Here is a 21,054-nt window from a genome sequence, read left to right on the forward strand (position 1 = left end):
GCCTGTCCCGCCATCAACCCCCGGCCCACATCATCCCCCGGGCCTGGAATGCCCTCCCTCTGCCCATCTGCCAAGCTAGCTCTCTTCCTCCCTTCAAGGCCCTACTGAGAGCTCACCTCCTCCAGGAGGCCTTCCCAGACTGAGCCCCCTCCTTTCTCTCTCCCTTCTCCCCCTCCCCATCCCCCCCGCCTTACCTCCTTCCCCTCCCCACAGCACCTGTATATATGTATATGTGTTTGTACGTATTTATTACTCTATTTATTTTATTTGTGCATATTCATTCTATTTATTTTATTTTGTTAATATTCATTCATTCATTCAGTCGTATTTATTGAGTGCTTACTGTGTGCAGAACACTGTACTAAGCGCTTGGGAAGTACAAGTTGGCAACATATAGAGACGGTCCCTACCCAACAGTGGGCTCACAGTCTAGAAGGGGGAGACAGAGAACAAAACAAAACATATTAACAAAATATTGGTAGCCACTGGAGATTTTTGAGATATGTTTTGTTTTGTTGTCTGTCTCCCCCTTCTAGACTGTGAGCCCGCTGTTGGGTAGGGACTGTCTCTATAGGTTGCCAACTTGTACTTCCCAAGCACTTAGTACAGTGCTCTGCACACACTAAGCGCTCAATAAATACGATTGAATGAATGAATGAATGCAGTGGGTGCTCAATGAATATTCTTTCTGCTCCTATGAGGTGCTCACCCTGTATGATATGGGGATAGAAAGACATACTACTATATTTTCATAGGCACATCATGTACGAGATTGTCTCTCAATGACTCTCTCTGAGAAATGGAACCCTGGTGTGGGTGTGAATATGAGTCAGCTCTCCTATAATACATGTTTTCACCATGCATTTTGGAGACATTATTTTCACGGAATTAAAAAGTGTTCTAACAACATGAGGTTGTCTGGCTGGAAGGACATTGTGGTATCGGAAGAAAGGGCTGCATTCAGTGTCGATCATAGTTCCTGAGATTCTTCAGGAACTTACCCCCCTGTTTTCTAGAACTGTGTGTGTGTTCACACCGTGTGAATGTGTGTGTGTATTTATAATATTCTTAGAACCTATGCTTTGATTTCAGATGCATTTCTGCAGCTCACTTGAAATTCCCGTTTTTAGAATATGCTTGATTTTTCTTGTCTTTAGCTTAGAGATTGGGGACTATAAATATAATCATGTCTCACAGGGACAGATTTGGAAAAGAAAAGTCATCCTTGTTGAGGAGCTAAGCTTAAGCCCATACACCTTTATCCTTTTCTCACGTTTACCCTGATGCGATTTGTTTTTTTTCCAGACCCAGATCATCTTGTGAGTTTGGAGAAGTCTCTTTCCGCTATGAACAGCTCTGAAGAAATTTGTCTGCTCACTACATTTGCCCAGATGGCACAAGCCAGAAAGACCAATGTGGATGAAGATTTCATCAAAGTCATCGTGTTGGAGATATATGAGGTGAGCACGGGAAATGTTACAAACCCCGTGGAAAAATGGTCTCCCAGGCTCATCCAGGGACCCTTCTGATATGTTTTTTTAAACTAATTCACTGTTTCCTATCCTCAAAACTAGAGGGGCTTGAGGAGGTAATGTTTTGGTGCAGTCAAAATGAGAGACATTTGAAATAATACCCATTCACTTGCTTTCTGCCTTTTCTAATCCAGTTAGCGGGTTTAGTAGCACTGTGGCAGTTTGATAGAGTATACTCTCTGCTGGAACACTCTGCCGCCTTTTTATTGTTCTAAAAATGTGTCCATCTGTTAGTTACACTTGTACTTTGTAAACGTACAAGAGGCGAAGGAATACTCGTTCCTGGAGACCCATCATAACCCCAGGTAGATTGCCCAGAAGAAATAACAGGTGGGAAGGTTTTACTGAGAATCAGAGAATTTTCTCCAGATTCTCTGCTTTAAAAGAACAATTGGGCCGCCAGGGAAGTTTTAAGCATCCATATTTGAACTTAATTGGATGACAGATGGAGCTACAAATGGGCCTGACATTTTGCATGAGGGAGAATAAGGCTTTCCAGTTTTTGCTGAATATAGGCTTTTGAGGAAATATTTCTATAAGCTTTAAAGGAGGAAAGGGAGGGCGTTGACTCAGTTGGAAGTGTTTAACAATCATGTCGAACCGGGAGAGTCAATCCAGCCTTCGTGACGTCCCCCAGATTTCCATATTGAATCGTGTTGAATGGCCCAGAGAACGGAGAGCAAGACACGAAGAGACTGGCCATAAGAGGTTATATGAATGTAAGCTGTTGGTTGGTATTAAATGTCCTCCCTGGTCCTCTTTTTCAGGTGTCCTACGTTGGCCTTTCCACCAGAGAGACCTTTTCCAAGATTGGTCGGGAGCTCTTAGGATCCATCACTGCTGTTCATCCCGAGATCATTTCCGTCCTTTTGGAAAGAGTTAGAGATACCATTGACCAAGTTGGGATGGTAAGATCCTTATTATTTCCCTACCCTTAATCTACTTTAATGTCTCCCTCCCCTGATAGACTCTAAGCTCCTTGTGGGCAAGGCATGTGGCTATCAACTCTGTTGTATTACACTCCCTTGTGCTCAGTTCAGGGCTCTTTACACAGTAAGCGCTCAATAAGTGCCACTGATTGATCAATATTTAAATGACTCTCGTAGGACAGTCATTGAACAATAATAATAATAATAAAAATTGTGGTATTTGTTAAGCACTTACTCTATGCTGGGCACTCTTCTAAGAGTTGGGGTGGATACAAGCAAATCGGGTTGGACACAGTCCCTGACCCACATGGGGCTCACATTCTCAATCCCCATTTTACAGATGAGGTAACTGAGGCACAGAGAAGTGAAGTGACTTACCCAAGGGTAGCAGGCACAGGACGGAGCCAGGATTAGAACCCAGATCCTTCTGACTCCCAGGCCCGGGCTCTATCCACTAGACCACACTGCTTCTCATTTCTGCTACAGCACCATAGTTGTGGACTTGAAAAGCATAGGTTATCCTAGGTTATAGTATTTTCAACAATTCTTTCAAAGGTAAAGAAGGTGCTAGGGGAAGGTGATTAGAAAACAGTTAAAGTCATGTAAGGAGAAGGTTAGTGTCCGTCTCCTGTCTGAGTCCAGGTTCGAGCCATGATGTTCCCGGAGAGACAGGCAAGCCTGTTTGTATCAAGTAGTTTGCATTGTGGTTCCCTGACACTATTGACAATACTTAAGCACTTACGTACTTAAGTATATAAGTGCTTAACAAATACCATCATTATTATTTTGTAAAATGGGGATGAAGACTGTGAGCCCCACATGGGACTACCTGATTACCTTTTATCTACCCCAGTTCTTAGAGCAGTGCTTGGCACATAGTAAGCGCTTAACAAATACCATCATTATTATTGGTTAGTATAATACAGCATGTCCAACTGCCCTAAGTTCACTGTAAACAGATGGTAAAAGTGGACTTAAAGTTACAACTATTTCTCTTTAGAATATTAATGAATGCCTGTAGAGGGTTTTGGTTGCAGAAACACAATGCAGTTTTACTGGAAACTTTCAGAGGCATTTCTGGGCAGAACTTCACCAGCTAAAGGCATGGTGTTCCCTGACTTTTCTGTCTTATTCCAGCCAAATTATTTACTCAAATATCGCAGCATGGCCTAATGGATAGAGCTCGGGCCTGGGTGTCAGAAAGTCCTGGTTTCTAATCCAGGTTCCGCCACTTTGTCTGCTGTGTGACCTTGGGCAAGTCACTTCACTTCTGGGCCTCAGTGACCTCATCTGTCAAATGGAGATTAAGACCATGAGCCCCAGGTAGGGCAGGGACTGTGTCCAAGCTGTCTTGCTTGTGTTCACCCCAGCGCATAGTACAGTGCCTTGCACATAGTAAGTACTTAACAGATACCATAATTATTATTATCATGGTTTGATAGGAATGACTGTAATGGGGGAGGCTAGGCTTGCAGTTATGTTGTAATAAACCTATTGGGGACAATTTCAACACAACAGCATTATTTAATAATAATAATAATAATGGTATTTGTTAAGCGCTTACTATGTGCCAAGCACAGTTCTCAGCTCCGGGCACTGTTCTAAGCTCTGGATGTGCACTAGACAAAGGGCGAGACATTTGGGAAGGGAAGCCGTCACCAAAACCTGCCAGTCTCACCTCCGCAACAATGCCAAGATCCGCCCTTTCCTCTCCATCCAAACCGCTACCCTGCTCATTCAAGCTCTCATCCTATCCCATCTGGATTACTGTATCAGCCTCCTCTCCGATCTCCCATCCTCCTGTCTCTCCTCACTTCAATCCATACTTCACGCCGCTGCCTGGATTGTCTTTGTCCAGAAATGCTCTGGGCATCTTACTCCCCTCCTCAAAAATCTCCAGTGGCTACCAGTCAACCTACGCATCAGGCAGAAACTCCTCACCCTCGGCTTCAAGGCACTCCATCACCTCGCCCCCCTCCTACCTCACCTCCCTTCTCTCCTTCTGCAGCCCACCCCGCACCCTCCGCTCCTCTGCCACTAATCTCCTCACCGTGCTTCTTTCTCGCCTGTCCCGCCGTCGATCCCCGGCCCACGTCATCCCCCTGTCCTGGAATGCCCTCCCTCCCCACATCCGCCAAGCTAGCTCTCTTCCTCCCTTCAAGGCCCTACTGAGAACTCACCTCCTCTAGGAGGCCTTCCCAGACCGAGCCCCCTCCTTCCTCTCCCCCTCCTCCCCCTGTCCATCCCCCCCGCCTTACCTCCTTCCCTTCCCCACAGCACCTGTGTAGATGTATATATGTTTGTATGTATTTATTACTCTATTTATTTTACTTGTACATATCTATTCTATTTATTTTATTTTGTTAATATGTTTTGTTCTGTTCTCTGTCTCCCCCTTCTAGACTGTGAGCCCACTGTTGGGTAGGGACTGTCTCTATATGTTGCCAACTTGTACTTCCCAAGCGCTTAATACAGTGCTCTGCACACAGTAAGCGCTCAATAAATATGATTGAATGAATGAATGAATGAAAAGCTACAGTTCTTGGACTGGAGGAATAATGATTGAAATGAACACAATCGTATTTGGAGATGCACAGACACACAAGCTGTGACATTGTCTTCCAAGCCAATTGCATTCTAGACTGTGAGCCTGTTGTGGGCAGGAATGTGTCTGTTGTTATATTGTACTCTCCCAAGCACTTAGTACAGTGCTTTGCTTGCCTATAGTAAGCGCTCAATCAATAACAATTGATTGGATGAATGATGCGTGGAAAGGCGATGGAGTTTTGATGGGTGTCCCAATGAGATTCATTGTTGAGCTTGTAAGGTTGTTGTGGGAAGAGAGCGTGTCTGCTAATTCTCTTGTATTATGCTCTCCCAAGCACTTAATACAGTGTTCTATACATAGTAAGCGCTCAATAAATATGACTGATAGATTGATTCCTTGGAAAATGAGAAGTGGCATGGCCCAGTGGGCAGAGCATGGGCTTGAGATTCAGGAGGACCTGGATTCTAATCCAAGCCCCCCTCTCCCCCATCCCCCCGCAACTTGTTGCTGTGCGACTGTGCTGTGCGACTTAACTTCTGTGTGCCACAGTTACCTCATCTGTAAAATGAGGATGAAGACCGTGAGCCTGATGGGGATCCTGGACTGTGTCTGACCCGATCAGCTTTTATTTTACCTCAGTGTTCAGTACAGTGCCTGGTACATAGTAAGCACTTAACAAATACCATTGAAGAAAAAAAGTGAAAATTTGAAGTGTCTGCCTGCGGGCATCTGTGTATGTCAGGGATGGCCAAATTACTTGTGTGACTCCCCTGCTCCCTTTTAGGGGGAAATTCCTGCTTTCCACCCTCTCACCCTCCACCACCATCCCCAGGCTAGGAATTCCTGCTTGCCCCACCAGTTAAATAATTTTATTTTTTTAATCAGCTCCCCAGCTGAATGTTTCTGTTTTGCAGTTCCTCAGTTCCTGTAGTTTGGCCAGTAAGAACTTAATAAATAGCAGCATGGCATAGTGGATAGAGCACAGGCCTGGGAATCATAAGGTCATGGGTTCTAATCCCAGCTCTGCACTTGTCTGATGTGGGACCTTGGGCAAGTCACTTTACTTCACTGGTGCTCAGTTACCTCAGCTACAAAATGGGGATTGAGACTGGAGCCCCATGTAGGATAGAGATGGCTTCCAACCCAATTCGCTTGAATCTACCCCAGTGCTTAGTACAGTGCCTGGCACATTGTTAGTGCTTAACAAATATCGTAATTTCCAGTGCGAAGAACAGTGTCTGGTACATAGTCAGCACTTAACAAATGCCATCATCATTATTATTATTATTATTATTATTTGTACACTCCTGGGTATGTGCAAATAAGCAAAGACATAACAGCAGTAGAGGATATCCTTAATCGGTGTTTATTGATATCCTTAAACGGTGTTTATTGCATGACTTCTCTGAGCAGAGCACTGTACTTAGTGTTTGAGAGCATAAGAGTGTACACTGTAAACTCGTTAAGGGTAGGGAATGTATCTGCTAATTCTATTGTACTCTCTCAAGTACTTAGTATAGTGCTCTGCACCTAGTAAGCACTCAATAAATATGATTACTTAATTGGTAAGATAAAAGTAAAAGACCCTGATCTCTGGCCTCAAGAAACTTACATAATCAACCAATATTTTTATATTAATGGTATTAAGCGCTTACTATGTGCCAGGCACTGTACTGAGTGCTGGGGTAGAGAAAAGCTGATCAGATTGGACACGGTCTATGTCTCATATGGGGCTCACAGTCTTAATCCCCATTTTACAGTTGAGAAAACTGAGAAACAGAGAAGTGAAGTGACTTGCCCGAGGTCACACAACAGACAAGTGGCAAGACTGGGATTAAAACCCAGGTCTTTGTGACTCCCAGGCCCACCTCTCTCCATTAGGCAACACTGCTATTTATTGAGCGTTTATTGTGTGCAAAGCACTGTCCATGAGAGAGAATGATGGATTTTCCCATGGCAATCGTGGCTGAAATGGAGCTGCACAGCAAATGTACGCTAATAATGGTACAGCTCACTGGAGCGATGACCACAGGGATCCTGGGAGAGTTTTCCCCTCTTAGCCTCTGGCACTGAGTGCGTTTCACAAGGCAGTGGGACTCTTCAGCCCATAGTCGGAACAAGAACCCGCCGATGGAGATTAACAGAGGAGGAGAAATCCGATCCAGCGCAGGCTCCTCCCAACACAGGGATTGTGCCTGTCTCATGACAGCAAGCCCACCTCTGCCTGCAGCTTCTGGGGTGGGGACCAAACTGGGGGTGTCCCCAGTGCCGGGCAAGAAGAGGGAGTAAAAGAGTCTGCCAAACGTGACAGATAACAGTGTTCTGTACAAGTGACAGACAAGCTGCCAAAGTAATGGAGGTGAAATCGAAATTTAGCAACCAATGAAACCATTTGTAATAGTCGCCAACATATTTTCATTTTTTTTTCCACATAAGGTTTCCTTGTACTTGTTTAAAGAACTCCCGTTATATCTGTGGCGACCGTCTTCCTCAGAGATTGCGGTGATTCGGGACTGGTTACTGAATTACCCCCTGACAACGGTGAAGAATAAATTGGCATGTGTCATCTTAGAAGGACTCAACTGGGGATTTGGTGAACAGGTATATATTCTAATTAAGCAGAAATGTGGCTCATAGGCTTTCTTCTCGGCTCACCGTTTGCAGAGGAACTTTTCCTTAAAAGATTGATATTTCAGAAGTTAGTTTCTAGAAAGGTCTTAAACTTTAAGATGGGTAAGTTACTTCAGTTATCTCAGAACGAAGACTTGTTTTCTATTTCAGTAGCTTGTTTATTTGCTAGATGCATAATGATTTGTATATACAGTAATTTTTTACGTTGTGACTGGCTCTTAAATGAAAGCAAAAGGAAATAGAAAATAGAGAATTACCACTTTTCTGAAGGCCACCTACTAAATAATGTTTTGACTGATTGTAAATACTTATAGGTATCTGGGCTACCAAGATGCAATTTCATATACCGCAATAAAAATTTAGTAGTAGCTCAATGTGTAAAAGGTATGCCTTAGCTGGGCTCAAGGACAAAGTGAAGTCTGGAATGACTGAATAAAGAGTATTGCGTGAAGAAATGTTGAGCTGATGTTCAGAACATTCAGCACTGGCCCATCTTTTAATAGAGCATTTTGTCTAATGTTGTTCTTGTAACAAATTGTAGGCTTCTCCCACTAGATTATAAAATCCCTGTGGGCTGGGATTGTGTCTGTCAAATGTATTGTACTCTCCCAAGTTGCTAGTACAGTGCTCTTCATGCAAGAAATGGTTAATAAGACCGTTGATATATCGACTGAAAAGAAATGTGAAGAACTTGGGAGAATTTAGAGCAGAGTAGTAAAGAATTGGGTAAAATGCCCTAAAATGAAAGAAATTGGGACTCTAAGCCATAGAAAAAAGAGGTGCTGGATGGGTAGGAAGTAGAAACCCAAGATTCTTCTCCAGTTCAATGAAGGAATTTTGCTCCGTGCGCGCCGAGCTGTTGTTCTCTGTTTCCACTGAGCTCAGGAGGAGGACCAACTCAAGCAAAAGATATGCCATAGATTTGATGTTTGGAAAAACTTGTTCATCGGTTGTGAAACCCCAATTTGTTATCAAGGGAGACTGGGATCCCTCTAGGCTGTCAGCTCATTGTGGGCAGCGAATGTGTCTACCAACTCTGTTATATTGTATTCTCCCAAGCATTTAGTACAGTGCTCTGTACACAGGCAGCACTATATAAATACAATTGATTGATTAATCTGGATCTGGTTAAGAAGAAGAAAAAAGAACTCTCCTGCTCACTCTGTTTTCGGGGATGTGTTTGTTGCAGTGCAGCCAGAGGCTGGGGAATTGACCAACTGAAATACCTTCCAGCTGTAAAGGTTCCAGGGCCTATATTGGTATCATTTTCAAAAACCATATCCCTGTTCCAAGCTTTCTTTTATGCTTCTACTAAGAGGAACCAAGAATGGAGTTAGAATTGATTATTGTTTTTCTCTTTGAAAGGATGTCCTTCATCTGAACCAAGCCGTTCATTCTGAAGTGGCATTGATGGTTCTTGAAGCCTACCAAAAGTACCTTTCTCAAAAGCCATATGCCGGCCTACTTTCCGAAAGCATTAAACAGGTATTTGTTTCTCATCTGGTTCGTGTCTGGTCACGTTTCACTAGAACTGGTTGTTCAGATGAAGTGTGCTGTGCTCTGGGGAAGAGTAGAAGGGTGAAGATTTAGACATAGTCTCAGTCCCAGACCGGGGCTCACAATCCAAGAATATGGAGCTGGGGAGGTGGTCAGAAAGATTAAACCCCCTCCTACCTCACCTCCCTTCTCTCCTTGTACAGCCCAGCCCGCACCCTCCGCTCCTCTGCCGCTAACCTCCTCTCTGTGCCTTGTTCTCACCTGTCCCGCCGTCGACCACCAGCCCACGTCCTTCCCCTGGCCTGGAATGCCCTCCCTCCACACATCCGTCAAGCTAGCTCTCATCCTCCCTTCAAAGCCCTACTGAGAGTTCACCTCCTCCAGGAGGCCTTCCCAGACTGAACCCCCTTTTTCCTCTCCTCCCCATCCCCCCTGCCCTACCTCCTTCCCCTCCCCACAGCACTTGTATATATTTGTACAGAGTTACTACTCTATTTATTTTACTTGTACATATTTACTATTCTATTTATTTTGTTAATGATGTGCATATAGCTGTAATTCTATTTATTCTGATGATTTTGACACCTGTCTACATGTTTTGTTATGTTGTCTGTCTCCCCCTTCTAGTCTGTGAGCCCGTTGTGGGGTAGGAACCGTCTTTATATGTTGCCACATGTACTTCCCAAGTGCTTAGGACAGTGCTCTGCACACAGTAAGCACTCAATAAATACTATTGAAAGAATGAATGAGTGAATTAAAATATTTTATACAACCTAAGAAAGCAAGAACAAAAATTCAAAGAGTACAAGCAACGGTACTGTGGGGGACATGGAGCAGTGTATTGATTTTTCACTGCTCTGGCAGGGCAGTGAATGCATCTGTTTATTGTTGTATTGTACTCTCCCAAGTGCTTAGTACAGTACTCTGCATTCAGTAAGTGCTCATTAAATATGATTGACTGCCCAACTGGTCCAGAGACCAGCGGTCACCTCAGTGACAGTCCACTAAGTGCTCTTCCGATTCTTCCCGCGCCACTGGGGACAGCATGGAACCCTCTGGGTAGCCAGGGCCAGGGTCGAGGTGGGTAGCATCTCTTCCAAGAGCTTGGCACCCAGGCAGAGGAGGAACCACTGAGGCAGCTTGGTGCCATTGCTGTTTTCTTTTTGTCCCATCCCGGTGGGTCTTGACAGGCGTGGAGGCCTCCAGGCCTTGAACAGACTTTCTCATGGCTGCTTCAGCATCCAGGTGCCCGGGGTATATCCCTCCTGCCCTTCCCTTTAAATGCTTACTAGCCCCTCCACATTGTAAGGTCATGTAAACTCTGTTTATTGTTATATTGTACTCTCCCAAGTGCTTAGTGCAGGGCTCTGCACATAGCACTCACAAAATACAGCTGACTGACGGACAGAGGGAAAGCTTACTAGAATCACATCTCTTCCAAGAGGCCTTCCCCGAGTAAGCCCTGATTTCCTGTATTCCCCTCCCTCTCTCTCAGTCATGCCATTGATGGATGAATTAAACATCACCTTGAAAAGGTCTTAGGCAGGTAAATAGACTGTCCGTCAGACAGAGTGCGGGGCTAATGATAGTATTCACAGAAACAGTTTACACATTGTATTGGTACTCTTGGGCAACAGCAGCATGGGAGAGCATCAAGGGTGGAGACTAAAGTTTACTGCGCAGCAGGAGGCAATGGTAAACCACTTCCATATTTTTACTAAGAAAACTCTATGGATACACTCCCAGAATGATTGCAGATGGAGAGTTGGCATTCTGGGAGAGATGTGTGTATGGCGTTGCTATGGATCAGAGATGACTCGACGGCATAAGAGAAGACAAGACTTTGAAGTACCTTTTAGACAATGAGCCCCAGATAAAAATAGAATAATAATAATAATTATGGTGCTTGTTAAGCGCTTACTACAAGCACTTATTTGTTAAGTGCTTAGAGAAGCAGCGTGGCTCAGTGGAAAGAGCACAGGCTTGAGAGTCAGAGGTCATGGGTTCTAATCCCAGCTCCGCCACTTGTCAGCTGTGTGACTTTGGGCAAGTCACTTAACTTCTCTGAGCCTCAGTTACCTCATCTGTAAAATGGGGATGAAGACTGTGAGCCCCACGTGGGACAACCTAATCACCTTGTATGCCCCCCCCCAGTGCTGAGAACAGTGCTTTGCATATAGTAAGCGCTTAACAAATGCTATTATCATTATTATTATTACTATTACTATTTGCCAAGCACTGTTCTAAGAGCTGGAATAGATACAAGCTAATTGGGTTGGACCCAGTCCTTCATCCATGTGGGTCCCACAGTCTTAATCCCCATTTTACAGATGAGGGAAATGAGGCCCAGAGACATTAAGTGACTTGCACAAGGTTACACAGGAGATGTGTGGTGGAGCCGAGGCTAGAACCCATGTCCTTTTGACTCCCAGGCCCGTGCTTTGTCCTCTAAGCCATGCTACTTCTCCGACGGAACTGCGTCTGTGTCTGATCTGCTTTTCTCATATCTGCCCAGATGCTAGCACAGAAAGCGCTAAATACTGTCATCGTCATCCCCAGTAATATGTTAATCCCTTTGTCAAATTCGAGGGCACCGTTATTTCGAAGTGACAGAGTAAACCGCTGTAGTACGAGCACGTGATGTAATAACGGATGCTTCTTCTCTTTATCTGTTAGGTCTCATACTTGGCCAGCATTGTGCGTTATGGAGAGACGCCCGAGACCTCATTCAACCAGTGGGCCTGGAGCCTGATCCTGAGGTTGAAGATGCACAAAAATGATTATGGGATGCAGCAGAATTGCCCAGCCGTCCCCTTCTCCAGCGCTGTACCCGACATGTCGGAGTCATCCTTGTTCCATCCCCTCCTGAAGGCTGTCAAATCAGGCCTGCCCATTGGGTGCTATCTGGCCCTCTCAATGACCACTGTGGGACATAGGTGAAAGAGCAGAATTGTTTTTTTGGTTCTCTGGTACTTCTTAAGCGCATACTGTGTGCCGAGCACTGTACTAAACCCTGGGGTACATTCCAGTCCCCGCTCCGTGTGGGGCTTTCAGTCTAAGTAGACGGGAGTAGGGTTTAATCCCTATTGGTTGGATGAGGTAATTGAGGCACAGATATTTTAAATAAATAATGACACAGGAGACGTGGCAGTGTTGGGATTAAATCCCAGGTGCTCTGACTCCCAGCCCTGTGCACCTTCCACAGGGCCATGCTAGTTCCTAGGAATTTTGGTGTTTACGAAAAGTCAGGCTCCTTGCTACCTAAATCTCTGACAGATATTTCATTAATGGAGAGGAACCCCCCTTCCACCCCTTTGCCACTGGAGCTAGCGTGAACGTGGGATTGTTGACCGCTGGTCTAGATTGGACTTTGACGTCTTCTTCTGACTAGATCTCGGCTGGCTCTTTAGGGTAATAGAGTAGTTCCAGTTCTTGAATGTTCTGTAGTTACGAAGATCGTGAGTGGGTGAGGAGAACGGCTGAATTTTGCTAATGACCACCTGACTCTTTTTTGCTTATCCATGTGATATGTGGATTTGTCATTTTTTTTTTCTCTTCTTCCAAAGCATTGAGAAGTTCTGTGCCGAAGGCATCCCACTATTGGGGATTCTGGTCCAGTCGAGGCATCTGAGAACAGTCGTCCACACCCTGGATAAAATTCTGCCTTTGTTCTACTCTTGCCAGTATTACTTGTTGAAGAATGAACTGTAAGTGTGGCCTTGTCGATCAGGGTACATTTAGATATTGGCCTTACTCATCCTGGGATTCTCCACTAAAATGACAAATATATTACACGGGAGTGTTTTTATATGTGGAGGAAAACCATCTGCACCTGGTCTAGTCTATGTTTGCAGTCAATCAGTGGTATTTTTTCGGCACTTAACGTGGGCAGAGCGCTTAGGAGAGATTAGTATATTGGAGCTGGTATCCTTTGGGATCTTTGTCTCCAAGAAGCTTACAGTTTTTCTCACTAGACAGGTGAATGGTCAATCAATCAATCAATCATATTTACTGAGCGCTTACTGTGTGCAGGGCACTGTACTAAGCGCTTGGGAAGTACAAGTTGGCAACAATATAGAGACAGTCGCTACCCAGCAGTGGGCTCACAGTCTAAAAGGGGGAGACAGAGAACAAAACCAAACATACTAACAAAATAAAATAAATAGAATAGATATGTGCAAGTAAAATAAATAAATAAATAAATAGAGTAATAAATATGTACAAACATATATACAGGTGCTGTGGGGAAGGGAAGGACGTAAGATGGGGGGCATGGAGAGGGGGACGAAGGAGAGAGGAAGGAAGGGGCTCAGTCTGGGAAGGCCTCCTGGAGTAGGTGAGCTCTCAGTAGGGCCTTGAAGGGAGGAAGAGAGCTAGCTTGGCGGATGGGCAGAGGGAGGGCATTCCAGGCCCGGGGGATGACGTGGTCTGGGGGTCGATGGCGAGACAGGCGAGAACGAGGCACGGTGAGGAGAATAGCGGCAGAGGAGTAGAGGGTGTGGGGTGGGCTGTAGAAGGAGAGAAGGGAGGTGAGGTAGGAGGGGGCGAGGTGATGGACAGCCCTGAAGCTGAGGGTGAGGAGTTTCTGCCTGATGCACAGATTGATTGGTAGTCACTGGAGATTTTTGAGGAGGAGGGTAACATGCCCAGAGCATTTCTGTTGCTTTCCTCAGGGCTTTGCATGTCTTTTCTATAGAAAATTTCCCCAGATTCCCCAAATCGTATCTTCTGGCAGTTGCATTTCAAATGGTCACATCTATGTTTAGGATAATAATAATAATAGTGAATAAGTATGGTATTTTTTAGGAACATACTATGTGTCAAGCACTGTAGAAGTCCCTGTCCCACATGGGGCTCCCAGTCTTAATCCCCATTTTACAGATGTGAGAACTGAGGCATGGAGAAATGAAGTGACTTCCCCAAGGTCGCACAGCAGATAAGTGACAGAGCCTGGATTAGAACCTAGGTCCTTCAGACTCCCAGGCCCGGGCTCCCACATCCAAACCAAGGGCTTAAGGCGATTGAATGAATGAATGAATGAATGAATATCAGTTCATTAAGTTTCTCTCGTTATCGGTTTTTGTTTACGTTGTTTCCGTTATGGGTACTAACAGGATTCATTCATTCAATCGTATTTGTTGAGCGCTTACTGTGTGCAGAGCACTGTACTAAGCACTTGGTAAGTACAAGTCGGCAACATATAGAGACGGTCCCTACCTGACAAAGGGCTCACAGTCTAGAAAGGGGAGAAGGGGTTTGTTTCCGCAAGTCCAGTACAGCTTTTTTTCCTGTTTGAAATCTTTTTATCAGACTTTTAGACAAAATGTGGAAAGTTTATCAGCAAAAAGATGCTTATTTTAGGAGAAAAATCCAACTGTGGAGGCCACTTCCATCCATTTATATACCCAGTGCTTTTCATTTTAACTTTTTAAGATGAAATTGTGTTCCTAGATATCAATTTATATCAGCTTGAAGCTGATACTGAGGAAATGGTTCACTCCTGGATGTGTGTCCATGGCTGCGAGAAGGCAGTCGAATGAGCCAGTCCTTCCCAAACTGTAGACTTTTAAAGCACTGTTCTTCCAAAGTTCTCGGATTCGAATCCCTAAAGAATGCACTTGGGCATTTAAGCACCAAGTGGAACCCAGTGAACTTTTACCTGCAAATTCCAGGGCACAATTTATCCCCCCCCTCAGTTTCACGTACTTTGAGTCGCTAAGGAGCTGAAGTCCTTGAACAGGGAGATCACCAGATCAAAATCTGCCCTCTTTTTCTCACGCAAGGGAGCCCAGGACCAATTCCATTTGCATCCGTTATTTCCAGACTTTAGTACCACCCTTTGTCTCTTAGAAATGTTAGCTCTTTGAAGATTTCTAAACCCTTCACTTTGGGCTGTAGGTTTTTATCATTCCTCCAGCTGTTCCTGCACCTGGATAGTGGAGTTCCTCAGGGGGTGACACAACAGGTCACACACAAAGTGGCCCAGCACTTAACAGGAGCCAGTTACGGAGAAAACGTGAAACTGCTCAACAGCATGATCCAGGTGGGAAAATTGACTGGACCTAATGTCCTTGCAAAAGCCGTCATCAGATTCTTCAAACAAGGATGCATGCTTGTCCTCTATTTAGAGGGGCATTTCATGGAAAATCGGAGAGCTGCAAATCTTTATTATTGCCACCATTCCCTGAATCCATAAATTTGTGTTAGGTAGTGAAGGAGGAATTGATTAGTATTTCTTTATGGTACTTGTTAAAGTGCTTACCACGTGCAAAGGCACTGTCCCAAGTGCCGGGGTAGATACAAGCAAATTGGGTTGGATACAGTCCATGTCCCACGTGGGGCTCTCAGCCTCAATCCCCATTCTATTGATGAGGTAACTGAGGCACAAAGAAATGGGGATTAGGACCGATTGCCCCATGTGGGACATGGACTGTGTCCAACCTGATTAGCCTGTACCTATGCCAGTGATTAGTGCAGTCTTGCACATAATAAGCGCTTAACAAATACCATTGAAAAAAAATAGTGAAGTGACTTGTCCAAGGTTACGCAGCACACAGGTGGCAGAACCGGGATTTAAACCCAGATCCTTTTGACTCCCAGACCCGTGCTCTATCCACTAGGCCATACTGCTGCTTCTTGGGGGTCAAGGGAGCAGCTGTTCGATTTTCACCGGCATCTTTCTCGGCAGAATCACATTGCCACAAGCACTCAGCCCAATGAAGTGGGTCCCGTGGCTGTGCTGGAGTTCTGGGTCCAAGCCCTTACGAGCCAGCAGTTGTGGCACCGTGAGCAGCCCGTCCTCTTCCTGATGGATCACCTGTGCCAGGCAGCTTTCAAATACATGCAAGAGGATTGTGTGCAGAAAATATTGTACCAGCAACACAAGGTAAAATCGTTGTCAAATTTATCCTCTGCTGACAGTAATATAATCCTTTTAGATCAATTCAATTAAAAAAAAAACCCATAACTCACACTGCAGGCCTGTAGATGTTTTCCACTGGATCTGCCTTGATCGTTGCTACCCTGTACTTACCACGTCCAGCTAGTCAGTCATGTTTATTGAGTGCTTACTGTGTGCAGAGAACTGTTCTGAGCACTTGGGAGAGTACACTCTAACAGCAAACAGACTCATTCTGTGCCCAGAACAAGCTTACGGTCTAGAGAGGGAGACAGACATTAATAGAGGTAAATAAATATGCAGGAGTGTTCTGGGGCAGGAATGGGGGCTGAAAAAAGGGAGTAAGTCAGGGTGACACAAAAGGGAGTGGGAGAAGAGGAAAGGAGGGCTTAGTCAGGGAAGTCCTCTTGGAGGAGATGGGCCTTCAATAAGGCTCTTAAATTCTGGTGGAGAGTAATCCCATTCAGTCCTATCCCTAAACAGGGGTGTGTATGGGAGCAAGTGACCCTTCAGTATTAATCGCTTTGGAAGGTCAACAAAAAGGTAGTAATAACAAGGCCAAACAGAGCTCATAAATGTCATCTGGGCTTCCTGCCTGGTTTCTCCTGGGGCGGGGGGATGCACCGTGATTTGAAAGTTCCCCTTTGACCTTCTCCATTCTTTTTCTCTCTGAATGGCTCCCTAGAATGCTTTAGGTTTTCATTGTGATCGGAGCCTTCTCTCTTCCCTGGTGAGCTGGATTGTGGCGGGCAATGTGACTCCGTCTTTTGTGGAGGGAGCTGCCACTCCGACCCAGGTAGGAAACGAGCTGAGCGACATCAAAGTGGTAGAGTAGGAGTAATAGAACTCATTCACTGCCTACTCTGTGTCATTCAACCATATTTATTGAGTGTTTGCTGTGTGCAGAGCACTGTATTAAGCGCTTCGGAGAGTACACTAACAGACATTCCAGGTCCACAAAGAGCTTACAGCCCAGAGGGGGAGACAGATAATAATATTCAGGGTGATTCAGAAAGTACTGAACAGAGCTCAGGGTGACCACGTGTGTCTGAGCAAGCCATGAATCGCGTCTGTCACCGTTCAGCCAAGTCCCAGGAAATGGACAAGGAGAGCTAGCTGGGAGCTAGGCATCCCTCAGCCCACGGTCTGGCGCCTTCTCCATGAGCGGCAAAAGACGAAACCATATCGATTATAGGATTAATGTTTGCCCTGTGATACAAGGGACGCTTATCGACTATTTGTAAGATTATAGAAATACCTGGGGTAGTTCCTTTACAAATTGGTTTTGACTACAAGTTCATATGTAACCTAGTTACTGAGTAATAACTTTGTGAAAGTATTCAATTCTTTTAAACTATCCCTGTAAATAAATAAATCGCGGATGTGGTCATAAGTACTGTGGGGCTGGGAGAGGGGATGAAGAAGGGAAGCAAGTAAGGGTGACTCAGAAGGAAGTGGGAGAAGAGGAAAGGAGGGTTTAGTCAGAGAAGGCCTCTTCATTCATTCATTCATTCAGTCGTATTTACTGAGCGCTTACTGTGTGCAGAGTACTGTACTAAGCGCTTGGGAAGTACACGTTGGCAACATATAGAGGCGGTCCCTACCCAACAACGGGCTCACGGTCTAGAAGCAGGAGGTGTGCTCGAATAAGGCTTTGAAGAAATATGGAACGCTTCACAAATTTGCACTTTGCACTTTGCTGGGAAAGCAATCCGGAGACAAGAAATCATGGTGCTCTGTAGTCTTGAGGAACTTCACAATTTAAGAATGAGGTCCCCAGAAACTGAGGGGTTCGTTTTCCGGTCGCATTGTGGGGTGGCGACAGAGCGGTTACCCTGGGAGACCTCTCTGAACCTGGAAGAAATGGGCCTTCTCATAGCTCAGATCTTCAGTGTATCTCTGTCGAGGTTCAGCACGGTGGAGCCCTTGGGGTTAGGGTGTAGTTTTGGGTTCGGCCTGGAAAAAACTACTGTTCGTTTCTTCTGTTCCCAATGAAGGTTTGGTTCGCCTGGACTGTGCTTAACATGGAGTCCATCTTTGAAGAAGATTCCCAGCTTCGTAGAGTTGTAGAAGGGGAATTGGTGATCAACCCCTCTTTTACTCCTGATCAGGCACTTAAGGTGAAAAAGGCATTCAACTCGTGTCTGTGGATTGGGGGAGGGGGAACATGATCATTATATGTGCAGTTAGAGCTTTAGGATCTTGTGGATTTCTTTTTTTCCTATTTTGATGTGAGTGCTCGACGCCGCCTAAATGAAAACTGGGTTTCAGTAAAGCCATCTGGACATACCACAGACATGATGATGATGATGGTGGTATTTGTTAAATGCTTACTATGTGCCAAGCACTGTTCTAAGTGCTGGGGGAGATACAAGGTACTAAGGCTGTCCCACATGGGGCTCACATTCTTCATCCCCATTTTACAGATGAGGTAACTGAAGCACAGAGAAGTGAAGTGACATGCCTAAAGTCACATAGCAGACAAGTGGTGGAGCCGGAATTAGAACTCACAACCTCTGACTCCCAAGCCCGTGTTCTTTCCATTAAGCCACGCTACTTCCAGAGCAGTGCTGTCACAGTCATATAAATGGCATATTTAACATCAAATAATAAAGCAGCGAGCCTGGGAGTCAGAAGGTCATGGTTCTGATCCGGGCTCCGCCACTTGTCCGCTGTGTGACCTTGGGCAAGTCACTTCAATTCTCCGGGCCTCAATTCCCTCATCTGTAAAATTGGAGATTAAGGTTGTGAGCCCCATGTGGAACAGGGACTGTGTCGAACCTGATTGACTTGTATCTACTCATTCAGTCATTCACTCAGTTGTATTTATTGAGTGCTTACTGTGTGCAAAGCACTGTACTAAGTGCTTGAGAAAGTACAATGTAACAACAGATACATTCCCTGCCCACAGTGAGCTCACAATCTAGAGGGGGAAACAGACATTAATTTACATAAGTAAATAAATCAGTGCTTAGCACAAAATGAGCACTTAACTACCATTATTGCCCAAGGGCACACAGCAGACATATGGCTATAATTCTATTTATTTTAATGGCTCTGACACCTGTCTACATGTCTTGTTTTGTTGTCTGTCTCCCCCTTCTAGACTGTGAGCCCGTTGTTGGGTAGGGACCGTCTCTATATGTTGCCGAATTGTACTTCGCAAGCACTTAATATAGTGCTCTGCGCACAGTGAGCGCTCAATAAATACGATTGAATGAATGAATTAATGAATACGGCGGCATCGGCATTAGAACCCAGGTTCTTCTGACTCACAGGCCTGTGCTCTATCCACTAAGCCAAGCTGCTTCTCTAATCATGTGTCAAGCACTGTTCTAAGCACTGGGGTAGATACAAGCTAATCAGGTTGGACACAGTCCCTGTCCTGTGTGGGGCTAGAATCACCGTCCTGCCCATCACAGGCATCCGGCGAGAGAGGCCTTGTGGGAAGGATGGCAGGGGACTGAGCCACCGCCCTCCCTCTGCCATCCCAAGTGATTATGGATTGGAGTCATAATGTGCTTCTTGCTCTATGCCTTGGCTTAAACCATCAGGAATGTGTACCTCTCAATGTTTTAAAATCATTGTGGAAAGTGAACATATTTCTCATTGTAGAAAGCCCAGGCTCAGTTGAAGCTGCCCATCATTCCGTCCCTCCAGAGGCTTTTGATTTATCGCTGGGCTCATCAGGCTCTCGTCACACCTTCTGATCACCCTCTCCTACCTCTCATTTGGCAAAAATTCTTTCTCCTTTACTTTCACCGACCGGGACCTCAGTATGGGTAAGAGAGCAGTTTGCTTCAGCAGATATATCTTCTGTTGTGTCCACGTGGTCTATTTCTGCCTTAATGTGACCTTTTTCTTCCAATCCCTTCTCTAGCCTCTCCTCCTTGGGAGATTTCAAGTCCTTCCTGCTTTCTGTGAAACAAGGAAGTCTCAGAGCCCCTTCCTCAACTGCCCCTACACAGACCACCTCTTCCAGGCAGTTTTCCCCCCAGGAATTAATCAATCCATGGTATTTATTGAGTGCTTACTGTGTGGCGAGCACTGTATTAAGCTCCTGGGAGAGTACAGTGTAAAAGAGTTGGTAGACACATTCCCTGCCCACAAGGATCTTACCTTCTAGAGGGGGAGCGACCGTCTAGTGGGGGAGAGACTGTCTAGTAGGGGAGACTATCTTGGGGGAGACTGTCTAGTTGAGGGGAGACCATGTAGTGCTAGAGAGACCATTTTGTGGGGACAGACCGTTTTGTCGGGGGGAGACCTAAAGGGGGAGAGACCGTCTAGTTTTGGGGAGACTGTCAAACTGGGGGGTGACCATCTAGATATGAGAGACCGTCTAGAGGGGGAGAGACTGTTTAGTAGGGGAGACCATCTAGAGAGGGAAAGACTAAGTGTGGGGGAGACCGTCTAGAGAGGGAGAGACTGTCTAGTGGCAGGGAGATGGTCTAGTAGTGGGAGAACATCTAGAGGGGGAGAGATCGTCTAATGGGAGGGGGACCATCTAGTTGCGGAGGAGACCGTTTATAGGGGGAGAGACCATCTAGAGGGGGAGCCCCAGCCATCCTCTTCCATCACTTCACCCATCCCTTTTTTCAATTCCGTTTTGTATTTATCTGCATATCGAGTGCATTGTTGTCTGCTTTGTCTCCTCTTTTGGATTATAGGCTCCTTGAGGGCAAAAGCCATTTTTATCCTTTAGACTGTAAGCTCATCGTGGGCAGGGAATGTGTCTGTTGTGTTGTTGTATTGTACTCTTCTGAGCGCTTAGTACAGTGCTCTATACACAGTAAGTGCTCAATAAATACGATGGGTTAACTAAGTATGCTGGGCCCCTTCTGAATGCTCACGTGTTTCTTTCCTGATTGATTTTAGAAACATAAATCCACTCTGCTCAAAAGCACCTTGCTCTTAAAAAAGCAATGTGGCCTCGGAAAAATAACCCAGACTTCGGAGACAGAAGGACCTGACTCTGCCACTTATGTGCTGTGTGACCTTGGGCAAGTCACTTCTAAGTTC

At 45.3% G+C, this 21,054-nt stretch overlaps 1 protein-coding gene across 1 annotated transcript in view; it reads left to right on the forward strand.

The window, feature by feature from the left end:
- The window catches only part of EPG5 (ectopic P-granules autophagy protein 5 homolog), a 132,197-nt gene that overhangs the window by 54,219 nt on the left and 56,924 nt on the right, over positions 1-21,054 (forward strand). The window contains exons 12-22 of the mRNA XM_038743711.1: positions 1,306-1,460; positions 2,300-2,440; positions 7,446-7,610; positions 9,006-9,125; positions 11,814-12,073; positions 12,704-12,844; positions 15,036-15,180; positions 15,826-16,023; positions 16,721-16,831; positions 18,033-18,155; positions 19,651-19,817. Coding sequence (XP_038599639.1) covers positions 1,306-1,460; positions 2,300-2,440; positions 7,446-7,610; positions 9,006-9,125; positions 11,814-12,073; positions 12,704-12,844; positions 15,036-15,180; positions 15,826-16,023; positions 16,721-16,831; positions 18,033-18,155; positions 19,651-19,817 — 1,726 coding nt within the window. The remainder of the gene's footprint in view (positions 1-1,305; positions 1,461-2,299; positions 2,441-7,445; positions 7,611-9,005; positions 9,126-11,813; positions 12,074-12,703; positions 12,845-15,035; positions 15,181-15,825; positions 16,024-16,720; positions 16,832-18,032; positions 18,156-19,650; positions 19,818-21,054) is intronic.

Source organism: Tachyglossus aculeatus, chromosome 3 (genome assembly GCF_015852505.1).
Source record: "Tachyglossus aculeatus isolate mTacAcu1 chromosome 3, mTacAcu1.pri, whole genome shotgun sequence".
Lineage (NCBI taxonomy): Eukaryota > Metazoa > Chordata > Mammalia > Monotremata > Tachyglossidae > Tachyglossus > Tachyglossus aculeatus.